Source organism: Athene noctua, chromosome 14, assembly GCF_965140245.1.
Source record: "Athene noctua chromosome 14, bAthNoc1.hap1.1, whole genome shotgun sequence".
NCBI lineage: Eukaryota > Metazoa > Chordata > Aves > Strigiformes > Strigidae > Athene > Athene noctua.
In genome coordinates, this window is record NC_134050.1 from 19744313 (window position 1) to 19764114 (window position 19802).

A 19802-nucleotide genomic window follows, 5' to 3' on the forward strand; every position below is an offset into this window, starting at 1 on the left:
TCCTCTTACTCAGTGCTCTGCTGTCTGCACTAAGAACAAACCCTCCTTCAATACACCTGCCTTAAGCCAGGAGAAAGAAAACCTGACTGTTAAGCTCCCACAAAACATACTGCAGGATGGACTAACCACCTTAGACTCAAGAGTAAAATGAGGTGTCATACATGGGACATTATCTCAAGCACATAGAAAAGGCACGTTCTTATTGTTTACTGGAGTCAATATACAGCAGGGAATGTCAGGACTTTTACCAGGCAACTGGGGGAGTCATTCTCCTCCACTGCAGAAAGTCTCCACCAAGAAGATAAGCCATTATTTTAAAAAAGCCACAGACCAGTCAATATATGCAACAGTTTAGAATAAAACATGCTTTTTGCAGAAATAAAGCATATGGACAGAAAGACACCCAGGTCAGGAACTCGAAGACACCATCAGAAAACCACAGAGCAAGGAGGTGATCTCAGGATAGTTACATGAAGGAGCTCAAAAGCTGCCAACTCCTCCAACTCACAACCCCAGCTTTCAGCAAGGACACCTGACTCAAAGTAGTGGCACCTAAGAGCAGCTGTAGCACACCAGAGCCCAGACCCACCTATATAAGCCAGCATTATGCCTTTGACAGGAACCTGTCACCAGATAACTCAAGCAAAGCATAAGTGATTCTGTCTCAAACATTACCCAGCTTCCAACAGTCTGCAGATTGGCAACTGCCTGTCCTAGGCACACAAACTCCTTCAGAGAAACTAAATAAACTGAAACTTTTGCATCGCTTTTCTAGTTTCCATTGAGCTCATCAACAGCTCAGAAGACAAGATGCTCTGCTCTCTCCACCACAGGCAGTCATCTTTGGTAGCAGCGAGGAGGACTGGGACAGACCTGGTCTGACTGAGGACATGCTCAGAGACTCTTCAGCCTCAACAACACCAGGCAGTAGAGATCCCTTCACACCAAAAACGTCCCTAAGAACCTAGGCAACAGCCTTGCAGATGGCAAAGGAAACGCATTCTGGCAAAAGGGACTTGTTGCAAAACTGTTTCAACAAAATGGCCACCACAGGGCACTGCCTCTAAGGGGTGATGCCATTTGAATTAACCCTCGTTCTAGCAGACACCACACAAAACTCCCAGAGCGAGCCAGGGAGGTGCTGTGGGGGGACAAAGGAAGTGAAACAGTGTAATTTAATGAATACTAAAGAGTAGCCTGAGACAGATATATCATTGCTAAAATTCAACAGGATACTGCAACAGGTTGATTACAAAAGCCCTCAGGAGGAGGCAAGATTTTTTAAAATTTACAGGAGTTTACATTCTTCATGAGATGCCACGGAGCAAAGGATACTGGGAAAGATTCCTCATGGCAAGCAACACCGCGGTGCAACAACAGCCCATCGCCATCAGCTTCCAGAAAACGACATGGAACATCGCCTGGATTTTGTGGTAAACAAGGGCTCGCCCTCCTCCTCCAAGGGTGCTACAAGCCCGACATAAAGGCCAAGTCTTATTTGTACAACAGGGAGACTTGGTTGAACAAAAGGCAGAGGAAGATAAATACCGTTTCACAAGATTACGGCGACATTCAGAACACTTTAATTCAGAGCACGGGCTGTGCAAAGCTTCCCACACCCTCCCCGCAACAGGTTAAGCACCTTTAAGAAGAGAAGCCGCCGGGAGCTGCACCAGGCCCCTGGGCGCTGGTGGGGAAGCAAAGCAGCGCGGCGGCAGCGCCGGCAGCCAGGTGCGGGCGGGCGCCCCACGGCCCCCGAGCCGGCACGGAGGGAGGGAGCGGCGAGTGAGGGGAGCGCCGGAGCCCGGCTGCAATAAACGGGGTCCCGGGCAGCGCCTTGCCTCCCTTCCCCTCTCCTCCCCTCCCCATTCCCGGGCCGGGCTGTCAGGCGCTGCCGCACGCAGCCCCGCCGCTGCCCCGGCCTCCCCACACCGTCCCCCAGCCCCTTCTCCCCCGCCCGCCCCGGGCAGCCGCCATTTCGGGGCGCCCCGCCTCACCCCTGCGCAGCGACCCGCTCCGTGCCGCCTCACGCCCCGACCTGCCGCGCTCTGAGGGGGGAAGGTACCGAGGGCGGCCGGCGCGGCCAGCTCAGCCCAGCCCGGGCCGGGCCGCCCCGAGCCGGCGGGGCGGTGCTTCGGCGGGGCCGCCTCCCTCCGGCCCCCGGGCCCTCATGCCCGGCCCGGCCCGGCCCGGCCTCGCCCTTGCGCTGTTTTGAGTTTCCCGCAAACCAAAACGCCCGGAGAGGCGGCGGGGAGCGGGGGCTGCGGGGCCGGGGCTGTGCCCGCTGCCAAACCGCGCCTCGGGCACCGCTGACCCCCGCCTCTCCCCACCTGGGCCTCCCGCTGGCGTTTCCATTGCCGCAGGCAACGCATTACAGCAAACGAGCTGGAGCTTCTTTCTCTCTCTCTCTCTCTCTCTCTTTTTTTTTTTTTTTTTTTTTTTAAGGCGTCAGACCTGCTTGTTAAAAGCGTTTTCCATGAAACATCCTGTAAATCAAGATCAAGCCCTGACTGGCACATTGCCTCATCCTTCCATTACCTCATCTCAACTCCAGCCCAAACCCCCCTGTGCCAAGCAGCAGCCCCGCACAGAGGCTGCTCCCCTCCGAGTGGCCTTGCACCGCTTTTAGGGGTGAGTGAGCAGAGGGGAGATCAGAAGGGTGAGGGAAAAGGCCTGTTTAGGATCTCCTGGGTGTTTGCCTCAACTGTATCACTGAAGCTCTCTCACCTATGTGCCCAACTCGGACATCACTTCATCCTTCCCAGTGAGTGAGTCAACTCCTCAGCCCGTGGGGATCCTGCCTGAGCTTTAGCTTAGAGCCCTGGAGAGCCAAGTGATGACACGGGCATTAGGGGACCAGCTCTCCCTTACGCACGCAGAGGTTTCTCGCAGAGAGCATGTGGCAGCCAGAGATGCCAGCCCCTACCCCAGGCCCCTCTACCCCGCTAGCCCTCACTCAGCCCTCCTTGGCAGAGCCCTGGCCAACCAGCCACGCTGGGCCACTGCCTTCTTGCCACATTCAGAGACTCCACGTACAAACAGGGAACAACATAACCTCCTGTCCTGGCAGATTTGAGTCATCAAGCGGGCACAACTAGGCACAACTGGTGCCTGTGAGGCAGTCGTGCGCTTGGGAAAACCTGCAGCTAGAGGTGAGATACACCACAGGACCCCCCAGTCCTCAGCTTATTACTGGAGTAACATATATCTTCACAGGAGATATGTGTTTACCTTGAAAAAACTAATTTTACATGGTCAGGTCTCCTGTGGACTGGTCATTTCAGAAGCACTGCACAGCTACATTTGTGTTTGCAGGATCAGGGCCTTATCAAAGCACATAGCTTGACGTGCATATAAAGCATGCCCTGCAGGCTGAAGAGCGGAGCCGGACTATTGTAGATGTGCCAACTGAAATTTCCGTGTGACTCATAAACAGCCAGGTCAGTAACAATCAGACTGACAGTGGCTCAAAGGGCTAATGAAGATCTGAGCTGCAGGACTGTGGATCTGCTGGTGCTGAGCAGATTTCTAAGTAGAGCATTTAAAGATGAACAGCATGAGCTATGAGATACGCTTATACCTGGAGCTTAAGTACTTGGTCAACATATATGTGGACTAAGCAATTAACGAAAAAGAGCATGAAAAGACACAAACAGAAGAAGGTGACAGGACAGAAAATAATGTGTGAGAGACCATGATCCCCATAGCAGAAACTGATTAAACTTCTGTAAATGGAAACTGTCCCTTGGGGTTCAGGCTACTTCTGGAGTAAAGAAGGTAGCAGAAAACATCCCAAACCTTTGCAATTCCTGCATTTGTCCTGTGGGAAAGCTTTAAAGTTAACACTGGTTTAATGCTCTCTCTTCAGCCCTGTTTTGGTTTTTCAAAGAGATACTGTTAGGTTAATCCTGTTATGCTTATCCTTAGCACATTAACATAAAGAGACAAGCGAAACCCAAGGCAGAGTGGGGTCTCTGCCTATGTGCAGAGCTTGGTGAGACCAGGACTGCTTATCAGAGCAGCTGTTTTTCTCGCCTTTGCCCTGATTGTATACACAGCTGCACTGTTGCACATGCCAGGATAAGGTTTCCCAGGCTATAAGGAGAGTACTTTCTTATGACATGATTCCAAAATGCCGTACAGGTTATGTGCAAAAAGTCACCTGTCCACTAAGAGACTGCAACCAATATGGCACAGGAATAAGACCTCAGGCAGCGTCCATTTTGTGTCCTCCCTCGGCTCATGCTCACCTCAGGATATCCCTTTATTTGCTTTTTATATACACTGCAGTTTCCAGCAGTCACTTACAAAGGGTGGCTGCTCCCAGGGCTTCCATTCAGAGGCAGGAGAGATTCTGACAAAAACAGGGGGATGCAGTAAAATTAGGAATTGTGTGGAAAGTCTGGTCTAGTGTCTGGGTCTTCCAACAGGACATTTAAATATTGTGCAGAGAGACAACAAAAGACCATCCAGTAGTAAAACCCACCCCGGTGCTTACTGCTGTCCAAGTGCAACCTGCTCAAACTGTGCCACTTTATCATGGCTGAAACAAAAGGCCACCCTGTTCCTGCTAAAAAAAAAGACGTTCCAACGAGCTACCTGTGTTATCAGTTTATAGCAGGGGAAATGAGTAATAATTTATTTGGTCAAAGCTGCAGAGAGATTCGTTCTGTAATGCACAAACATCCAGCTGGAGCCATGCCAAGGCACAGGGATTAAAAGCAACCACATTCCTGACTCCAGTGAAAAGGATGCCTGGGACATTATTAAAGTCAGTGTTTAGTTCTACAAATAGAGGTACAAGGTGAGAACGTGCCCTCTCTAAAAGCACATTGGAGAAGCATCTCCCCTTTTTCTCCGCCCTGCTCTGCCTTCCCTGATCAGCTGGGCTCTGGCTGCTTGAAAGAGATAAAAAAATAAGACTGGAGATGAATGGCTCCTGCACTGCCTCCAAGACACGGATCAACTCCCTCCCTACATACAAACCATGTTATTAGCACTGTGGGGGACAACGAGAGAGCAGCAAGCAGGGGAGGTCACGCTGCACTCACCGACGGAAGGAGAGGCTGAATCTCCTGTAGCGCCTGACAAAAATCTCTCAGAACAACCATTTGTAAGACAGCATTTCTTTATTGCCTGTACTCTGCTTGCACACTGAGAAAACATGCTTAAGGTTGTACATTACAAAACCCACGATAGTTCTTGCCATTGCAATATGACAGCACTGATAAAGGTAATATGTAGGCTGGCCTGTAGCTGTGTGGCAGCTGTATTTCATGCTTTTATCTTTCACGTCCTGTGTACACAGTATGGGAGGTATGCATTCAGACCACGGCTACTGCTCTCTTCCTCCTGCAGCAGCTTCCCAAATCCTGCTGCTGCGGGTGGGTAAATGTTAGCAGTACTGATGTGCCCCGACCAAAGATGCCAGTTCGCAGTCAGCGCCGCTCCTCGCTGACCTGCAACTGGAGCATGAGGCAGAGGAATCACTGACAGTAGCTCCCCCGACTCAGGGATGGGACTGACCTGTTCAACAGGTGAGAACATCTGTGCTCATTCATGCCCACGTTGCCTAGAAAGCTACATCTGTGTGCAGATTAGTGGTGCTTTCTGAAAACAGAGAGGATTTCCCTTCCTAGACATCGTTTCTTGCAAACACAAGCAGCACTGCTGGGATTACTCTAGACTCCCCACCAGCAGCCCTGGTTCCTTCTGGACCTCTTCCAATGTTCTGATTCCCAGTCTCTGGAAGGCATTAAAACAGTTAAACACAGCATGAGCCGCAGCCAGCCAGCAGCAAGGACTGAGCAGGAGCTTATTACTTTTAGCTATTCCTTTTAGTCATGAATCCTGCTCTTCCAGAGAACATCCTTTCCGGTCAGCAGTAAAAGGTACTGGGAGGAACCACAGAAATCCTTTGTACCACTGATGGGCTATAGGTGACGCAGAGCACTTTTCCTGCATGGGATGAGAAATTTGTGCAATAAACAGATGTTCAGAGTAATCACCTTGTCCCAAGAGAGGAAAACAGTGGGTAAATATAGGCCTTCCCTATGCTGCAAGGCTGGGGCACTGCTTTACAGCTGCAGGATCACATCTTGTGCCTAAAACGTCAAAGTCACTTACAGAAACAGGCTCAAAGAAGAAGGGGAACAGAGCATTATAAAAAAACCTCACTTAGTCCCACAAGGCATTAAGAGTAACAAGGGAACTACAAAACAGAAAGCGTCCCACCCCAGAGCACAGCAGGGGCCTCGTGCCTGGCACAGCAGCAGCTATGGTGAGAGACACGCTTTTGGGGCCCGTTCCTACATCAGCCCGTGCCCTCCCCTCACCCTGCTTTGCCCTGCTCCTCAGTGACAAGAAGGCCCCTTCCCAACGGGAACAGGTTCAGCCCTGCTTTCTCAGACCCTTCACCAGGCAAGCGAGGTTATTGCACAAGGTCACCGCAAGAGGAAAAGCTCCACTAGGAAGGTTTCACCCAGGCAGCTGCCTTGTGCTGTCAGCCCCGGCAGGTTTGAAAGCATTGTGGTCCAGCCAGCAGGGTGGGATCTTCCAGTACAGCAGAGAAGTAGTTCCTAGTTGCTGGAGCTTCTTCAGGAAAGGATAAGAGAATGGGAGGAAACGGGCAGCAGTCAGCCTTCACACAGGCTATATATGGCCCCCTGGGAGGTACAGCACAGCTCCTGCAACGGGTTATGAATCAGCAGCACAAGTGAGTCCCAGGGCAACTGCTCTGTGTCCTGTAAACACAGAGGGGGACAGTGACAAAGTGAAGCAAGCCACTGGGATGACTCGTTTTATCAGTTCATACCACACCCACATATGGAATCAGTATTAACTACAGTATTGGCAAGTCCAGCCAAATTTTGCAGGAAATACAGGGCCTGATCCAGATCTTACAGGAACTGATGGAGGTTTTCCTGCTTACCACACCATGCTTTCAGCTGAGCTCTACTGTTACAGAACCAAGAGGAATGCTGCTCTGAGACAGATGGTTGACTATCTAGAGCTAACCCAAATTTAAAATAATTTCTTTATCTCTTACACTAAAATTCTATTTAACACAGCGCCCACTGTGTCCTCCACTCTCTGCTGCTAGGCCACTTTGCCAGAAAGAAAAGGAACAAGACTTCATCCTCTTACAGGGAAGTGACCTCTCCAGACAGAAGACCCAGTCTGTGCTATTAGCCAAGACAAGATGAATTCCCCCAAAGCAGCAGAGGCCCCCAGAGACCAGGGCTGCACACGGAGTTGGGAAATGGAACCATGCAGATCATATTTGGCCTGATTTAGTGCCCTGAAATTCCCAGGTGGAGAAAAGCTGCAGCTTCCCCAAGTCTCTGCAGAGCTGATACCATCAGATGCGGCTTGCTTGAAAGAACCCCAGCTTCACGAACAGTGCTGGCACATGTCTCTTGCTGACACACTGACGTGCCTTATGTGCAGCACCTTTTCCTCCTGCTGACATCTTCCAGCTGCAGGGCATTCTCCCTCTGCTTGTCCTCTTGTGCCGTCAGCAACCTGGAACAAGCAGCACAGATCAAGAACACAAGCCAGTTACTGATATCTTCCTGCTGAGGCATTTGGCTCTGCCCTTTGCTCCCCATCAGCCAGGGACATGTAGGATTGTAAAAAGTGACTGGCCCAAAGACCGGGCTTCTCTGAAAGTTGGGCTAGATAAACCACACACGGAAAATGACCATAAATTTCCAGGGAACAGGGAAAGAAACTGGACACATAGAAGAGGGGGCAGCATGGCTGTCAGAACGCCATCAGAGCACCAGCCCAGTGCGTGAGTGGCCTGTGCCTTCTCCCCAAGCGCCCACACTGATGGCAGAATCCCGGGCTGTTTGCTTCATCTGCCTGGGCCATCTTGGGCAGCGGCATGGTTATAAAACATGCTGAAGGCACATGCTATGGGGGACGTGATTCACCTAGCTAGTAAGTAAATCATCCCAGTTAATGAACAGCTAAGTCCTGGTGTGAACTTAACAGAGATGATGCAGCAGGAGGTGAAGGGATAAAAGAAAACAAAAGGATATTTTTCTTGCAAGATTTCAAAGACTTTTTTTCAAAACTACTTGCTTTTTTAAAAACTGAAAAATCTTAGATCAAACTTCTTTCAGCCTTACAAAGTGTCTTATCTCCCTTTAAAAATATTGCCACCAAAATGTCACGTTCTTTATAATGCTTAATAAGATAAGGAAGAAAAAACCCTTAGAGATGCATGCAGACTTCAAACTAAAAACGCCAACTTAAAATCTGGGAGAGTACACAAAGCTTTTGTGATGAAACATTCACATTAAACTCCCCATCTTTCAACAGGTAGCTCTGCCAGACAAAGCTTTGCATGCAGTAAGATCCAGTCTACACTTGGTGCTCTCCGGGCACAGAAGACAAGGATGTGGACTCAGGGGGAAGAGCGTGTTACTCCAGGTCTTTTTTGTGACATGGATGAAAGTCAGTCTCTGGCAACCCTCTCTCCCTGCCTGTTCCCCAGGAGAGCCCACACCAGTCACTTCCAGCGGGGGAGATACCCCAGGGTGACTGTTGCTGTTCGCTCACCTGGCCATGTGCAGCATGGGCTCCACGATGTTATAGCCAGTCATCGCGCTGCACTCGTAGAACACGGCCTTGTATTCCTGCCAGAGAGCACAGCAAGCACCCACGTCGGCTGCCAGCGATCCCCCTGCATTCAGCCACCCCTGGGAGCTGGCCCACCCTCTCCAGGAGGGTGGCTGCTACCCCCCTGCTGGGGCACACACCCTGCTCATCCACCCAGGAACAGGAGATGTTTCTTCAGCACTGGGGGCCCAGCCAGAACATGCATTAGGGGAGTGCTCAGAGGGAGAAGAGCTGGACGTGCTCCCCTCAGAAACACTGAGCAGCACTGCAAGGAGGTGTCAAGCCTCAAGAGGCCATTGTCTGCCACATGCTGGCCACCATCTCATCCTCCCTGGCACCAGAGGGACCTCAGCACACAGTTACATTGGAGAAACAAGGAGCGGGAGGGGAGAGGGAAGGTACCATACTGGGAAATGGCTCCAAGAAGGGCTTCCTGCCAGCCAGGCTGCCCTGCTCACAGCTGGAGGGAGGCTGCAGAGCAGGTCGAGCAGCAGAGCACAGAGTCACACCTTCGCCAGCCTTTCCCCCTCCACCCTGGGCACATTCCGGGTCTCTCTCTGTGCAGCATCCATTTTATTCCCAAGCAGAAAGACCACAGCTCCATCCTCGATACCTTCCTGCAAAAGAAACAGAGTAAAGCACCCCAGAGACTCAGCTGAGGGAAGTATCTTGAAGCAGATCTTGTTCCACCTTCGGTGACAGGAGGATCAGGCCCTTTAGTGCATTAAAGGGCCATTCCTCAAATAGCCCCAGGGATTTCTGGAATTTTAAATTACAGGAATGTATTTCAGTTGTTTGGTATGTACAGCTGGAGAGAGGGGAGACAGGACATAAGTTTCTCTCTGGGAAATAACAAGCCTAAAGAAAAGCAGTTTGCCCTATAGGCTGTTGGGAATTTAAGTTCAGGCATTGCTTCTTATTAGTTCAGTAGGTTTTGTGTGCTATTCATCTGATGTGCTGTCCTAAACTCAGCGATCCCTTGCTGAAAATCCAGGGGCGAAGCACGCTAAGCGACTTCCAACTCATGTAGGGTCTCTGCAGGAACTGTTATTCCTAGATGATTCCTGGAGCCCATTACCTTTGGTAAAACTCCCTCTAGTTCCACTGGCTCACTAGAACATCACCAGCGTAAGGTCTGCAGGATGGGGCTTGAAGTTATTTCCCAACTTGACTGCCCTGCATGACTTACAATACCTGAACAGCTTCAAAGCCAGATAAATACTAGGAGGTGGAAAGGAAACAGAGAGATTATTAAAAGTTACAAATTTCAGGTGCTTTGATTTTCTGTGTGCTCAGTTTAACCTTCCTGAAAGGAGCCTGATTTTCAGAGGCTGATTAGTTTTGAAAAATCTTAACCTTTGATCTTTTAGAGTTCAAAGAAATAGCTGGTTTATTTGTTTGGGTTTTTTTTTCTGAACAGGCCTGTGGAAGTTAATATTAGAAACCTCCAACCCAGGCTTATTCGTTTCACTTAGATCTTCGTTCTTGGTTTTTGAAACTGGACACAATCAAAACAAAACCATCTTTGATAATTTTGCTTCAGCTCTGAATCATCTACATACAACTTATTTAAATTATACAGACAGGTATTTTTGTCTCCCCAAGCAGATACAGGCCACAGATGAATACTTGTATTGAGAGTTTGGAAGTAAAAAGCAGGGGATAGACTATGGTATTAATATACAGTTACCAAATAAAAAAGAAAAAAAATAATCAGCTGTTAAATTTGAAGCAAATGAGGACCAAAACTAAGCTATTACTAATAGGTTAGTCTCATGGAGAAATCTCAAAGTCAGGATGTGATCATGCGAAGTGCAGTGCGTGCATGCTGCAGGTCCGAGCCTAAACACACCAGGGCTGTCTGTCTCCCTTTCCTGAGCATAGTCTGGATTCCAGGAGATCTCCTGATGTGACGGCTTTTAGGAGATGTTGCCAATGCACATGGGCTGCTTACACACACACTACTGTTTTGGCAGGCCCCACCACTTTCTGCCATAGAAACAGCCCTCCCTCGTTTAATGGGCTACCACTGGCTTTGGTACTTTCAACAAGAAGCCCCTGGTCCGAAACTGACTACCACAGGCAGCACTCATGGCATCTGCTTTGATAATTCATCTTCTCAAGGTCAACAGGACCTCCTGGTGTTGGTCTTAGACCAGCCAGGACTGGGACGATGCGTTGAACAATAACAAACTCACACCAGTTTGTTGAAGGGGGTACACTGTCAAAAACAAACGCCACCACACCGTGTGGCAGCTCCCAGTTTATTCCCACTTGTTTACATAGGTTTGTTTTTACTTCTACTTCCCACTGACCTTCAGGTTTTATCTGTCCACTGCTCACCATGCATTCTGCAGGCTGTGTTCTGTCCCGCTGTTTCTGACGCTCGCAACACAGCGTTCCGAATGTCGCCTCAGTTACCCACAATCATTCTTCCAACATTAAGGTCAGTTTACATTTTGCTAACTACCAATTATTAATTCCCACATCCTGGGGCATCAGAGAATGTTGCTCGCAGACAGACTGTTGGAGCTGGACTGGAGCGAGGCAGTGGCAGCACCACCAGCAGTTAGAGAGCTGAGGCCCCCCCTGCTCTCACCTGGACACTGCTCATCCAGTTCCGCACCGCCGTGAAGGAGCACTCAGCTGTAATGTCATACATCACCAGAATCCCATCTGCCTTCCGGAAATACTGCTTGGTAATGCTCCGAAACCTGGGCCCAAACGAAACCAAAGGCACTCTCAGAACCACAGCTGCATAATGACAAGAAACAGAATGGGATTATCTGTCTTTTAGTGCAGGCTCTCTGCAAAGCCTGGCAGCTCCTATGCATGAGGTGTCTCCTGGACACTGGTGTGCACAGACCAGTGACAGGTCAGATCCTTGCACCCCTGAGGCAGCCAGGGGCACGCAGGAGTCTTTCCAAATGCAGGGTGCTGAGAAAGCAGGAAAGGAAGACCTTTGCAGGTCAGGAGGAAAGAAACAGAAGAATCTGTTTAGGTGGGATAGGAAAAGGTAATTGCCTATAAAAAGTGAAATGGATGGAAAAAACCATGAGCTTTCTCTAGACTCTGGAAGAATCTGCAGACTAAGCTGTACCACAGTATAAACTAGGCGTGCATAATGTCTGCCCCAGTGCTGCCAAAACAGCAATTAAGATCTCATAATCAATAGTCTGTTTCCAGTTTTGAATCTATAAAGCAATGCCATCATACATAAAATCAGTAGTTAGACACAATTTCCAGGAGGAACTCCCACCAGACATTTACTTTGTCCTCTGGGTACCAGTTAAAACCACAGACTTGTATTTTGGGAAAAAATTTCAACAAAGCAAAACTCAAAAAACCCTACAAACAAAACACCCTCCCCCCCCCCCCAAATCCCCAAACCTTAAAACCTGTAAGCATTTTGTGACAGGGCCATGGTAGAACCACACTGATTGCGAACTGATGGAATTAAATGAGATACAAGTACTGAGATCTCACTGGAAAGCTGTGAATTACAGCCCTGCTTACAGGCTGGCAAGATTTCCTATTCTATTAAGAGCCAAGAAAACCTACAGCAAGTAGTGACCCTCCTGAACTCCTCAGATTGCCTGAAGCCTGTTCTTTCTCACTACAGTAAGGGCATGACGTTCTGGCAACTACCCAACTGAGAAAGCACAGACTCTATCTTTGGCAGTCAAGGTGCACCTCTGGAACTACAGCACAGGCTAGATGCTCCAGAAGAAACATCAAATAGAGGTTGCACCAGTCTCAGGGATGTCACCAAGGAGTTCTCTTTGCACGCTCCAAGGGGTTCCTCTACCTCTTCCATAGGATATTCACAGTTGGACACCTCCAGTTAGAAGCCATTAATATTTCTGTGTAAGGAAGAAAAGCTTTTGCTTCTTCCCAGGTCTCCTATTCAGTATCAGCACTGAGCCAAGTTTTCTCTTGCAAGTACAAGTCTAAGACTTCCTAATGCTGCAGGGGCCTACCCTAAAGGTCCTTCTGCAGAGACAGTATTTTGAATTTGGCCTCTGATGCAATCTGGCCTCAGTAAAGTGTCACATTTCATGTCATAACAACTCCCCTTACTGCTGAGCTTCAGCACTGAAATAACCACAAGAGCCCCTTCAAAAATCATTATTTCTTCAGCATGAAGCTTGATTTTGGAAGAAATAGTTTGCTTTTCAATAGGTATTCCTGCTTAGTGCATTCCCACCAGGTCTGCATGCCAGCTGAGGTAGCCAGCATCATTACTCTGCTGGCACAGTTTAGCATTATAATATTCCCATGACCTCGGCTGCCTCCTAAAGGCCTGTCCCCATAACATATTCAGCCAAAAATACCCAGTACTTATTTTTGTCAGGCTCTCGAGGTTAACGGCCCCCTTGAAATAGCTTTTCATCTTCAGCTTCAAAATGCATCCTAAACAAAATCTAATTTACATGAAGATAGTGGTGGGCCTCATCTCTAGAAGATGAGGGTCAAGTGTGTCCTCTACTACTCTGTTCCTCACCAACAGTGCTGGTAATGTCTAGTGATGGCCCACGCTTTTGAAACTAGATGCCTTCAAGTGGGGAGCATGTATTCAGAGTCACAAAAAGCTACACTGCCCCTCTACCAAGGATTACCACTTCCGTGAGTCTATCAGCAGAAGGGACAGTGGAAGAGGCCAGTAACCTCACTGACAGAGGCCAGCAGGGTAGTTCAGTCACCTTCTGCACAGGTCAAGCTAATTCAGCTGGCTTTGTCTGAATCAGATCTGGAAAGGTTCACACACTCCACCCTCTGAATAGCAGGTGATGGTGAGCAGCTGGGGACAGCAGTAGCACAACTGTGTCTGAGAGCAGGACGCCTATCCAGAGCCATTGTTTTTATCCTATTCTGCAGCCCTGTCCTGCAGCTTTTCTCAGAGCAGGCTGATGCAAGAGAGATTTGAGAGCTAGAAGAGCTTTGAACCCCACACCGTACAGTTATTTATGGACAGACCACCACATGCCACAAGCATGCAGGTCAGACATATGGAAAACTACTTTTCCATCAGTCCTCAGAGCGACCTCCCGGGGGCCTGCTTTGCAGTCACAGCTTCTAGCAATCCCCAAAACAGACCCTTGCTGCAGGCTCAGCACTGGAATAGCTGCTGTGACCTCTCTGGTCCTTCTGAGGCTAACAATTTTCCCAAAGACAGAAACCAGGTGCACACACTCTTTTTCCCTTTCCTCCCGTTTCCTCCACTGAGCCTGGCAGTAGGGCATCCTCACAGAAATTGCTTACCTTTCTTGTCCAGCTGTATCCCACAGCTGTAAGGCAACCTGGGTGTTATCCACCATCAGACTCTTCACCTGGTAATCGATACCTGTCAGGAAGGGAACAACGATCATAAGATAGGATGGGGACGAAGCAGCTTGCCATTGAAATGGCCAAGATCAACACTATTTAGTTCAAGGAAATTGAAAGACTGATGGGAAATTGGGAGAGATACCATCTTTACCTTTAGCTGGGGTAAAATGGGGGCAAAAAGCAAGTGTCCAAGCTGACTTAACCCACCCTTCTTATCCAGATGAGTCAGGAACCCTCTTACTTACCGATGGTTGCATTGAGCTCAGCCAAGAACCTGTCATAGCAGAAGCGGTGGATGAAAGAACTCTTCCCAACACCGGAGTTCCCTACAAACACCACTTTAAAGATGCGGTCTGGGGAAGGGCTGGCTGCTTCCAGTGCCTGGAGCTACAATGGAAGAAAGGAGTGCAGTTTTGAAAAGCCCAGCTGCACATCGTGCTTTGGACCCCTGCACTATAAACCGATAGAGCTGGACTTAGATGAGAAGGGTCAGAAACCCTCAAGTCCCTAGCAGCAGGTGTTTGAGGAAGAACCCCAAGTAATTGGACTCACCCTGGTTTCAGTGCCAACGGGCTGACCTCTAGGAGGCAATGGAGCATCATCTAATCCATCTGCATTTTTTCTACAGTCAGCATCCCCCTTCAGAGTCATCTTCAACCACTCAGCATCTGCTGCCAGGGACCATCTCTCCTTGTCTCTGCTCTTCTCCCCGAAGTTTGTGCTGCCTCTTTCTCCCGTCTTCAGCCACATCCGGTTGCCTGGGATGTATTTACAGTTCTTTCTGTTGGGTTCCTCCACTGCCACATCCACCGGGAAGGTGAAGGGAAGGTCCGCAGAGGCCAGTTGTCTGTATTAAAGCCCACAGGCACCACAAATAGGGTGGGAGGGTAGGGGATGAGGGGTGAGGTTGCAAATTCCCAAAACAATCAATGTGATCCAATTAGTGCATATGTAGCACTTGCAGGAACTCTACTTCATACATACACGCCCCATACTCCCTGTGACTAAGGCATCAGCAGCACCCCTAGGGAAAGAGAGACAGCTCACCTGAGCTATGCTGTACTCCTATGTGCTGACATGTATTTAATTAATTTTAACAAAAATTCCCACCTTCTGGGTTTTTCAAGGATTCTTTGCCTCCCATTTCCCCCAGTACTGAAATATGAGGCAAAGCATACAAAGGTGGCAACAGGAAAAACATTTGTTTTTTTAAAAAAGAAGCAACAACCCCCCCTCTATTTTTGTTACCAAATATAACACAAAAAGAACTAACAAAGGTTTCAAGGTTAACAAAAAGGATTTTAACTGCAGGCAGTAGGGAAAGGGCTGGCTGATCATCCTTGGGAGGCTGCCTGCAGCATGCAGGTTACTGTGCTCTGCTGAGGGCACACAGCTGTGCGCCAGAAACCCAGCCCATCGCTTCCAAACACGGCTGGAAGAGAGTCTCACTGAGTTCAGGCCACAGAAACCCGCCACAGGAGTGCACACTGCAGTGAACACGCTCAGGGCCACTTTGCCTGGTGCTAGCTCTGCTCTGGCCTGAATCCACACCTGGCCCAAGGGAAAGGAAACCAGGACCCAGAAGATGTTTATTTTTTAAAGCTTCCAACCAGACATCTTGTTCTCCCAACAGCAAAAAATCCCCAGGACTCCTGCACAAGCTGTGGTAGTGGGGAATAGGTGTTGCACTGACGGTGCCCACACAAGAGCAGGCTGATGTACTTTGTTCACTGGAGGAACAATCTTCAAAAGAGCAGCCAGAATAACTGACTTAAACTACTGGAAATCATTGCTGAGGAGCAAGGCAGCATCTTAGCTCTGCCTTGGCTTTCCATGGTTAAAGAACTAGACGAAGGGAGTGAGAAAGCTTAGAACTCAACTGAAGGGCTTTATCCACCAGAGACAGCTCTGTTGCCTTCACTGGCCAACAGATTGCATTTAAAAGCAAATTAGACCAGTCAATCTCTTCAGAGGCAGCTCATCCCACCTCTCTCTGCAACACCTTTCTTGCTACTAGTGCAGGAATCAAAGCAACAACTCTCCTCTCTCACTCCTGCACCTACACCTCATCAGGGCTGCAACACGCCTACACTCTTCCCAGGAAAGGGAGCTCACATTCCTCGTTGTCTTCCCTGCATCTGCCCCAAATGCCAGCCCAGAGCCAGGCCAGCTGGAACCTCTCCCCACTGAAAATAGACACATCCTCCCAGGCTCGGGCTCTGGGGAATGGCCCTCATCTCCCCAGGCTGGCAGCAGTCGCAGCAACGAAGGGCTGAGACTCAAAATCCTCTTCAGGTGAGCAAAAAAGGGACAAACAAAACTTTCTGAACAGTGACTCCAGATCTCATGGATTTTGTTCATATTTCTCAAGCAATGTGATGTGACAGCACTGGGACACAGATGGGACCAACAAATACTTCTCCCATTCTCACATCACCCTCATGATGTCCATGAGCCCAGAGCCTGAAGCTCAATTCTTAAATGCCATTACCAGAACTGCAAGCATTAAGGGTGCATTGAAGTTAAGAGAAACTCCAAGCCTAGACCTATGTCTCTGGTTGGCACCAGGAGAAGCTGGGAAGCAGTGAAAACTTCTGCAGAGACCTGGTAGGAAACAGGGAAGCGTGCCAGCCTTAAAACTTGTTTGGGGCCAGCAGTTGCAGGGGAGACCCAGCTCCAAGGCAGGTCAGGGCTGGGCTGCCCTCCCCTCCCCTGCCTCTCAGAGGAACCAGGCTTTTGGCCAGTGCTGGTGTGCTGGTCACATAAGTAGTTAACAAGGGTGAAGCTTAACACCAGCACAGTGCAGGCAAGCAGGCGTATGTGGGTGTTGAAGCCATTGTACAGTCTGCATGTAGGATGAAAAAAAAAAAAAGGCCTTGGCCACACAGACGTGTTTGCCTGCCCTGGCTGGAGGAGAGGCCTGGTGTGCCAGGTGAGCATCTGCATAGGCGTGGAGGGAGATGGGCAGGATGAGCCCACCTGGGGCTGGGCCCTCTCCTTGGGGCTTTCATCTGCCAGAGAGAACAGAGCCTTGTGCAACTCCTGCTCTCTCCCATGCCCCAGGGATACGGGCTCTGGCATGAGGTGCCATTGGACAGGATTTCTGACCGAGGAGGAACTGGCACACTTGGGAGATGATGCAGTCATTTTAACGGAGCTGCCTGACTCGGTCAGAGGCAGCCTTCCTGACTCCCATCCCACGAACACTCCCATAGCTTCTGATGGCAATTAGGTTTGTTCCTCCATTGCTGCATGTAGAAGCAGCCCAGAGGGGGGCCACCCCCCTGTGGAAATTAGCTAACAGCATCCTCAGCTTCACGCTGAGCCAAGACTCCTTGATGCCAAGAGGCAGCTGGGGCCACAGTCAAGCTGCTACCCCTCCCTTGCTCCCAAAACCAGGCAGCACCAAGGCGGGAGAACTAGACAGAGGACACAGCTTGGCTGACAGGCACTCCAGAGGGCACAGACTGACACCACAAACACAACACAGACGCCCATCTAACCGTTTGACCGGCTTGTCGTCCAGCAGGTAACTGCCTAGCACTGACCCTTTCTTCAACAGGGGCTTTTTGCTCTGAGGCGCCTGGAAGTTGAAAAGAGAAGAGATGAAGAACGCAATTAGGACCCAGGAACCCACCCAGCCCCAGTTCAACCACTCGCCACCTCTGCAGCCAGCTTTGGGAGGCAAGGCTGGAGCCCTCGCAGCCTGTAGTGTCCCACAGAGGCTGAACAGAGGTGAGCACAGGGCTTGCTTTTCTCAGTTCAGCTCAGTTTAACTCATGCAAGAAGGCATCACTGTTCCTGCTTTCCCTCTTGCAACAAAATCCACCAAAACCGGTGGTGCCCCAAACTGAACTCTAACCAGGCAGAGCTTTTATTTCTCTGGCTTGGTCTCACAGCTGAATCTGTTTCCCCACCTGCCTTTTTATTATGCTGAAGTGTTGTGGGACAGACTAGTACCCCTCCTCCGCTGGTACTCACCCAGAGCTGCACATGCACCATAGGGAAGGAAGGAGACTGCTCTGCAAAGGGCAGTGGCACATGCTCTGCCCCACACAAACATCCCCCTCCATCCTTTCCTCCTACTTACCTCAGACTTCCTACAGCCAGTGTCTACCAGCTCCCCAGAGAGGGAGAAAGCAGGACAACTCCTCTCACAACCCTCTTCCCCCCATACAGCAGCTTTGTAATCCTCAGCAGAATCAAAGGTGAGCAACTGGCCTGAGATCACACTGGAAAGCCTGTGGCAGAGAGGACTGACCTGCCAGCTCCTCCAGAGGCCGCGCTAAAGCCTAGCCCCCCTTACCCCCCATGGACTGGCTAACTTACGTGGCTCCACACAAAAACACAAAGTGAGAGACAGCATGGCAGGTTGCCCATCGCCTTGGCGCTGGGGGATAGGGAGATGTACTCGCTCTGGACATCTGGAGATTTCTGACACGTTCTCACAAGTTATTTCTGGGGTTAAAGGTGGGGAAAGAAAAGCTTGCAGCCTGCCAGCTCTGCCTCTGGCAGCAGTTCTGAACTAACCAAACACCTGCAGGCAGCTCTGGACAGGCCTTCTTTAGTGCTGCCCACAGCCCAGGGGAGGAGTACGAAGATTATTTCTTCAATAACCCCTGGCTTATTTTAAAAGACAAAAAATTAAGAAGTTGCTCTGTTGGCCAGAACTCCCAGGACACCTTTATGCAGTCCCACAAAAGGAGACTGGATGCCACAGAGGGTCTCACCCAACCAGGAACAATGTGGGAAAAGAAAAAACAAACAAACCCAAAACATTTTTTACATATAAAACTGGTGTTCAAGAGAAGCTCCAGCCACAGAAACAAACCAGCACTGCGAGGCTCACAACTGTGGAGCACATATCTTCCAAGGCAAAGGACCCCCAAGTGCATAGCAACCCTTCAATCAACACTGGCATCAGGCTGTGCTTCAGCCAACCAGTGGTTCTGCAGTGGGGATGGAGGAGGAAGTTGTCAGAGTTTGAGCAGGTTCACTGAAGGGCACTCTCTAGCCACCCAGAAAAAAAAATAAAAAAGTTACAGCCCACTGGAGCTGAGTCGCAGCCTTCAAGTCACCTGTGGAGGAAAGGGACTCCCAGGCAGTCTGGTATGGCACCACCCTGCCTGGAGAGCAAACAGCCTGCGGAGTACATACCTGGGTAAGAAAGGAGAAACAATGGGGTGCGATTTGCCATTGGTTCTACCATGCTTTATTGGCCTGCCAGGTTTGTGTAGCATGTGGCTTTTCATCAGGATGGTAAAAGGACAGACGTGACATCACAGCTGTACAACACATGATGGCAAGGACAACAGCACACCTACAAGCATTCTGGATGGGAAAGATTCTGGTTTATCAGTGGGACAGGAAAAATTCTGGCTTATCAGTGAAATACATCTCCAGTGTAGTCAGAGTTCCAAAACACTCTTCATGATGAGCAGACATGAAATTTGCTGTCAGCATACAGCATGCAAACGTAACTCCACAGCCAGATGGGTCATGGGTGTGAAACAGAACCCGCAACCCCTGAATCTCAAAACACCCAGCATGGGTTTGCACACAGGCAGAAATAGCCACACACTGCTATCTGTGACCTAGCCACCGGGGCAAAACAGTGCCCCACAGTGCTGTGGGGCCAGGGTCTGCCCGCCCAGGCAAAGCCAAAAACTCTTACGAAGAGCAAGGTTAGGCTGGGTACGGAACAGTGCAAAGGAGCAGAAGCTGGGTTGCTATCAGCCACGTACAGCCCGACCCCTCCTTCTGACCACTTCAAAATCTTCGCTATGAAAGAACCACTGTTATCACAATGTCATTTCACAGAAACAACACAACTCTTCCCAGCACTA

General features: G+C 49.7%; 2 protein-coding genes across 5 annotated transcripts in view; both read right to left on the bottom strand.

Moving 5' to 3' along the window:
• The window catches only part of CD151 (CD151 molecule (Raph blood group)), a 37467-nt gene extending 35321 nt beyond the window's left edge, over positions 1-2146 (bottom strand). Inside the window, exon 1 of one of the 2 annotated variants that reach the window (XM_074918161.1) lies at positions 1998-2146. The gene's annotated coding sequence lies outside the window, so the exon portion shown is untranslated. The remainder of the gene's footprint in view (positions 1-1997) is intronic. The other variant, XM_074918160.1, reaches the window with a different exon arrangement.
• Positions 2147-5123: 2977 nt separating this feature from the next.
• The window catches only part of CRACR2B (calcium release activated channel regulator 2B), a 48063-nt gene continuing 33384 nt past the window's right edge, over positions 5124-19802 (bottom strand). For all 3 annotated transcript variants that reach the window (XM_074918271.1, XM_074918273.1, XM_074918272.1), the window contains exons 11-18: positions 17460-17539; positions 14509-14803; positions 14202-14343; positions 13891-13972; positions 11228-11342; positions 9138-9245; positions 8569-8645; positions 5124-7524 (exon numbers count right to left, since the gene is read on the bottom strand). In XM_074918271.1, coding sequence (XP_074774372.1) covers positions 7440-7524; positions 8569-8645; positions 9138-9245; positions 11228-11342; positions 13891-13972; positions 14202-14343; positions 14509-14803; positions 17460-17539 — 984 coding nt within the window. In that variant the 3' untranslated portion in view covers positions 5124-7439. The remainder of the gene's footprint in view (positions 7525-8568; positions 8646-9137; positions 9246-11227; positions 11343-13890; positions 13973-14201; positions 14344-14508; positions 14804-17459; positions 17540-19802) is intronic.